Source organism: Lactuca serriola, chromosome 2 (genome assembly GCF_051521515.1).
Source record: "Lactuca serriola cultivar US96UC23 chromosome 2, Lser_US96UC23_V15, whole genome shotgun sequence".
Classification (NCBI taxonomy): domain Eukaryota; kingdom Viridiplantae; phylum Streptophyta; class Magnoliopsida; order Asterales; family Asteraceae; genus Lactuca; species Lactuca serriola.
Genome location: NC_136409.1, coordinates 172,892,834 through 172,898,824, shown reverse-complemented (window position 1 = coordinate 172,898,824; position 5,991 = coordinate 172,892,834). Strand labels below are relative to the sequence as shown.

Below are 5,991 nucleotides of genomic sequence, written 5' to 3'. Positions count from 1 at the left end.
CAGGCCTCTTTAGCCACTTTTAGGCTGCCGCAGGCCCTTTGATGTTCCTACCTCCACAGTAGACTCATATATAGTCAATAGAAGATAACTAGATAAGCCCAGTATCCAAATGTCACCCACCACCACCCAAACCCAATACAATAAATAGCGTTTTTGTTCCATAAAATGGTAAATGCATATCTTTCTAGGTAATCATGGTAATCCCATAGGTGGATCGAGCTTTATCAAGTAGTTTCAGTTTAATCTAGTTCACAACTTTATGGAGGTCCGACATAGAGAATAAGTTGTTGCAAGAGTTCTTCCGTCAAGATCGAATCAAGGCTGTTGAATTGAATATAATTGTTATAGATACAATCAAATTATTTAAAAATACAACACGAGGAGCTTTTTTTCATTAGATAATATAAAGCTTAAACCCCAACAGAAAATCACGATAACTATAATCCCTTAGTAAATAGAAACACACAACTAGACTAATAAACATCCGTTGTGAAGCCAACAAGCCTTGATTCCCATCACCAATTCATCTTCCTTGAATCAAAATTTTGGACCAGCACCAACAATCTCCTGAGTCAGCTTATCATCCTTCCCAATTTTATGGTTCAGAAACACCTCAAAATTGTTCTTGAACAACCCACCCAACTTCAACAGTGTCTCCTTATATGCCTTCTTGTCCGACCACTGCATTATCATTATTCCCTCAATATATCAAAAACTTAAAATTAATTTTATAAAATCAGCCAAAAGCCTTACAGTGTTCACTGGATCAAGAATCTCCGAAGGCACACCCTCCACCTCAGTTGGGATCTCCAACCCAAACACTTCGGTTTTCTTGTAATTAGCATTCAGAAGTTTCCCAGAATGAATCGCATCAATGATCTTCCGAGTGTACGCCAATTTCATTCGACTACCAGAACCATAGCTACAAAAATATATAGGGACTCAAAATACGTATCTTTGAAACCATTTTTCCCAACAAAACAAGATGTGTTTATAACTTTATATATTATATAATACCTGCCACCTGACCAACCGGTGTTAACAAGCCACCCAGTAGCACCATGTTTCTCCATTTTTGAAGCGAGCATTGCTGCATATTTAGTGGGATGTAACATAATAAATGCTGCACCAAAGCAGGCTGAAAATGTCGCACGTGGCTCCTTTACACCCTCCTCAGTCCCAGCCACCTTCATAAATTTAAAACAAAAATCATCTAACTTTTTTACATTAAATAAAAATGACTTAATATTACCCAAAAAAAAAAAAAAGAATTATACCAGTGCTGTATAGCCACTGATGAAGTGATACATAGTCTGAGCAAGGTTAAGCTTGCTCACTGGAGGGAGTACACCAAATGCATCACATGCCAGCAGAATAACATTCTTAGGGTGTGGACCAACACAGGGGATTTTAGCATTTGGGATGTACTCGATCGGGTATGCCGCACGTGTGTTTTCTGCATTACAAGGAAAAATTGAAAAGGTTATAAGAAATCAGTTTTTATATAAAAACTGGACCAAACTTGCGATTTTAGTAAAGTATAGGGACCAAATTTGGATTAAATTATATAAAACTTATACCTGTGACAGATTTGTCTAGATAATCCACCTCTCTAGTATGTTCATCAAATACAACATTTTCCAGCACTGAAATTACAAAAGAATGGTAATAATTAATTTTACTACATGTAGTTAATAAATTCAAAAAAAATATAAATGAATCATACCGGTTCCAAATTTAATAGCGTTCCATATATCCGGTTCTTTTTCCCTAGAGAGATCGATACATTTAGCATAACAACCACCTTCGATATTCGATACACCTTTATCACTCCAGCAATGTTCATCGTCTCCAATTAAATATCGATTATGATCAGTAGACAAAGTTGTCTTTCCGGTACCTATTTCAAAAGTAATAAAATAAGTAAGATACAAAATTGTTTATCAAAAAATAGTCGATAGTCATCCTGCTTAAAAATTAAAATTAAAATGATTTATGATAATGCCACGTAGTAGGTATGTAATGAGAGGGATTAGTGATGTGACACGTGTGGGACGATTAATGATCCTCACCGTTGGATGACGATGAGGATTGGGGGCTTACCTGACAAACCAAAGAAGAGGGCAACATCGCCATTTTTGCCCATATTGCAACCAGAATGAAGGGAGAGGATTTGGCGTTTAGGCATGAGATAATGCATGACACCGAAAAGACCTTTCTTCATTTCCCCGGCGTATTGTGTGCCTAGAATTACCATTTCTCGTCTACCGAGATTTAAATCTATGCTAGTCGATGATGTCATGTAGTGTGTGTAACGATTACAAGGAAACTGTCCAGCATTGTAAATAGTGAAGTCCGGAGTACCGAAATTCTCCAGCTCTTCGGCTGTGGGTCGGATGCACCTGCAACCTACCCAGTTATCCACTCGTCGTGTACTCTTACACACATTTATTTTTTATTATCTTAATCTATTTTTTTACCTTTTTCATTTTAGAATTTAATCATGACACCTTAATTGAAAATATAAAGAACTTATCTGGAGTGGAGGGAGGGTTGGATTTTCAGTATCTATCTGGGAATCACAAATAGAAACACATAAAATGTATTTGTTGTTATTTTATTATTTCTTACATGTTGTGCATGAACAAAGAGTGGTAAGCTCTAGCGGATACGATTCGGACTTTGATTCGGTTTTCTGGATCCCAGTTCAAGAATTGATCATTCACAAATACCTGAATGTTTCAGTAGGTGTACAGTTAATTTCAAATCTATATGATTATTTTGTAACATTACATAGAACAATAAAACAACAAAAAAAATACGATATGGATAAACGACAAAGGTCACCTCTTTCGAGGCTAAGAGATGAGATCAGTAACCAGTTTTGACACTTTAATAGAAAAGAGACAATAAATATTCATCTATCCTTTATCTTCGCATATCTTGCCCATCATTTTTTCCTTCATTGATTATATATCTCTTTATAATAGTGGGACCTCTATATTATCTCTGTCTTTCTTTTACTTTATAGTTCCTAGGTTGATATTGCTTTTGTTTCAGATTTACAAGTCTAAACTAAAGACTTTATGGTGAGATTAGTCACGTTATAGTCAAAATACCGATAAAAAAAAAATCAAATTTCAATTAATTGAGAAAAATAACCAAAGAAAATATATGTAATACCTTGTCCAATGAATTCAAGTAATCGACAGCTCTTTCTCTGTTGACCAAGAAGGTGTGCTCATCCATCTCGATATTCGGGGAACCCCTGCACACATTTCAAAACCGATTTATGATCAAGATGACGAATCCAGATCAGTATTCAGTAGTGCGAGAAACTATTGATGACATCAGCAACTAAATTTGGAGGGATTGGAAACGTACTTGCCCCACCACAGCTCATCTTCGGTGGTGTCATCCCTAACCACACGCTTATCCTTCGGAGAGCGACCAGTTTTCGCACCAGACAATGTCGCCAATGCGCCACTCGATGTTATGAACGATCCTTTTTCGTAGTGGATCGCCTGCTCATATAGCTCTGCATATCAAAATATTAGCGATTATTGCCATTGATGCAATGTTTGGAAGGTGTTATTGAAGTGTAAAATGGAAATAAATTACCTGCGGGGGAGAGATTGTAGAGGACATGGGTGAATTTGAGAGAGCTGTCACTAGCAGAGAATGTTGGGGCAAAGTGGTGGTCAGGGGCGTGTGAAACCCTAGGGGTCTCTGACTGTCGGGCCGGATCTCCTCTTACCAACTTGGGTCCGGTTTCTCTTGTCAGTGACGCCAACGATGCACTGTAAAAAAAATAATAAGTAATAATTTAGATTATTGAACATTTAAAATACAGTTTCAATAATTAGATATTGTGAAATTGAATGTTTGAATTTGATAGCAATTTAATGGCTGAATATGTTTGCGTTTCGAAAAAGAGATTCCAAACTATCTTTCACGTGACCATTGAAGAATTACCGATACTAATAATAGAATAAAAATTATTTATTGAAGAAAAAAATATTGAGAAAGGTAACGTTTCAATATACAAAATGTTCTTTGTGCAAAAATAAACAAAGATGTTTGTATAGGATTTAGATTAAAATGCTATTTTATTAAGGATAGCCAAAATTGTACACACGGGCATGAATCACATTTTCATAATAGTCTATAAAAACTTATGGTATTTTTAATAATGACAGGTCAAATTAGTCAATTCAATGATTGAAACATACACAAAAATATCATTCACAAATCTCACGCGAGTCTACACAAGCATAGATAATGCACACGTTAATGCATATGTACAAATTAAAAAAGTTAGTACACACGTAACAAATGTTTTTATTACTATGTATGAATTAGTTTTGTGTTTTTTTAAAGTTAATAGATGAATCCAAATAATACGTGGATACACGTGCATAACTGCATATAATGTATCGATGAAAAGTTAAACAAAGGTGTGCATGCTTAATTAAGTATGACCTTCTAATTGTTATAAAAGAAAAAAAAAGTTGTCATCAGATCTAATATTACACAAAGAAAAATCATCGTTTTATGATCAATTCTTGAAAACAGAATTTATTCTCATAAAGAATAAATCAGAAGTTTAGCGTTGTGCCATGTAAACTAGCATCGGATTCTTGGCATAGCGTCTTGGAAGCCATATCGGAAGATAGCCAAGTTTTTACCATTGAGATAACGTGAAGAATGATATTTAAAACTTGATTTCATCTACAAAGTTATAGGATAAATTCATATTCATAATAATAATTAGAAAAAATACTAGCAAACTTCTTATTTTTTCTATAAGATCATAATTATTATTGGAGTCATATTTTCAGGTAAATGTCCTATGTTTATTAAATTTATACAGACTTTAAGAGATAATGATCTGACAAAGTTACTGAACGTAATTTTACCACCAACCAATAACTGGGGTCCACTCTAACACAATCAACAGAATCCAATTTTGGTTATTTAAATAATTGTTAATTAATTTATCAAATAAAATGTACGTTGCGAACACGTGTCGATGATCGATATACCTGATGGACTGCAGTTGCTGTTTATGGCGTTCCTCCTCCGTCAAATTAGCAAAAGCACCTTGAACACCGTCGAGCGGCGTTGTCGGTGCCGACTTCTTCCGCTGAAGAGAGTGCAGCTCATCGATCGTCTGCGCCTTCACCGTCGGCGCAGTGTCATCGTGACAAATCGCGTTCTGTCTCTTCTGCGTTTGTATCTTCGGCAGTCCGTTCCTACCACCGCTACCTTTTCCGGTGGCTACGCTCCCATTTCCATTTCCGTTCGACGCCATCTCGATCGATCGATCTCTTGCTGGATTAGTACTTCCTTCACATTCATAGTTAAAATCAATCAATCATCAATTCTAGCTTCATCATTCATCAAAACCTAAAAATTATTACAAAGGAGAGACAGATACGGGATAACTCACCGGAAATAATGAACAACTAGAACTCAATCGAGGAGAAAATTTCGAATGCTTCGATCATGAAACAGATGTAATATGAATTATGGTGGAATAGAGTTGAGAAGGTGGTGAGAAGTGAATGCAGTATAGGGGTCCTATTTAAAGGGTTTGAGTGGGACCTACATGCTTGTTAACTAGAGTTTTAACCAGGGTTGGGTATTTGTAACCATAGTTAAGTTTTATCCCAGGAATTCATGCATCCTTCTTATACGTCTCGGTGGGGTGCGTGTACCATACATAAATGCATTTGCAATTTTGCATGGGAATAAAGTGAATTGAAGTTCATTTTCAGTTCCGTTCATGACGTGAAAATTGAAATACCTTTTATAATTTTCCTTTGACGTAGATAACATACCAATTATAAAAGCCATGAGAACCAAATATTTTTTAGGCCATTGCAATTTGACAACTTTAGGTCATGATAAAATTAATAAATTGTAAAAAAATGGGAGTTTTTTAGTGTACAACCATATTGTCAAAACATCATCACAGTTTAAAATTGA

At 35.6% G+C, this 5,991-nt stretch overlaps 1 protein-coding gene across 1 annotated transcript; it reads right to left on the bottom strand.

Annotated features, from left to right (window-relative positions):
- Positions 1-324: 324 nt before the first annotated feature.
- PCK1 (phosphoenolpyruvate carboxykinase 1) lies at positions 325-5,587 on the bottom strand. Its single transcript, XM_079025393.1, has 13 exons — positions 5,453-5,587; positions 5,046-5,349; positions 3,622-3,800; positions 3,385-3,538; positions 3,184-3,268; positions 2,632-2,732; positions 2,104-2,402; positions 1,727-1,900; positions 1,581-1,646; positions 1,278-1,456; positions 1,018-1,187; positions 754-922; positions 325-681 (listed from the first exon to the last, which is right to left on the bottom strand). The coding sequence occupies exons 2-13, from the start codon at positions 5,312-5,314 to the stop codon at positions 538-540; spliced, it is 1,989 nt and encodes a 662-aa protein (XP_078881519.1). The 5' UTR covers positions 5,315-5,349; positions 5,453-5,587; the 3' UTR covers positions 325-537.
- Between the last annotated feature and the right edge of the window lie 404 nt (positions 5,588-5,991).

Bases quoted from the DNA above. Each gene is read 5' to 3' on its own strand.
- PCK1 (XM_079025393.1), bottom strand. From the start codon at position 5,314: ATGGCGTCGAACGGAAATGGAAATGGGAGCGTAGCCACCGGAAAAGGT. The intron at 2,733-3,183 runs GTATTACATATA...TGAAACATTCAG, and splicing joins ACTTGAATTCATTGGACAAG to GTATTTGTGAATGATCAATT. The intron at 923-1,017 runs GTATTATATAAT...ATATTTTTGTAG, and splicing joins ACCGGTTGGTCAGGTGGCAG to CTATGGTTCTGGTAGTCGAA.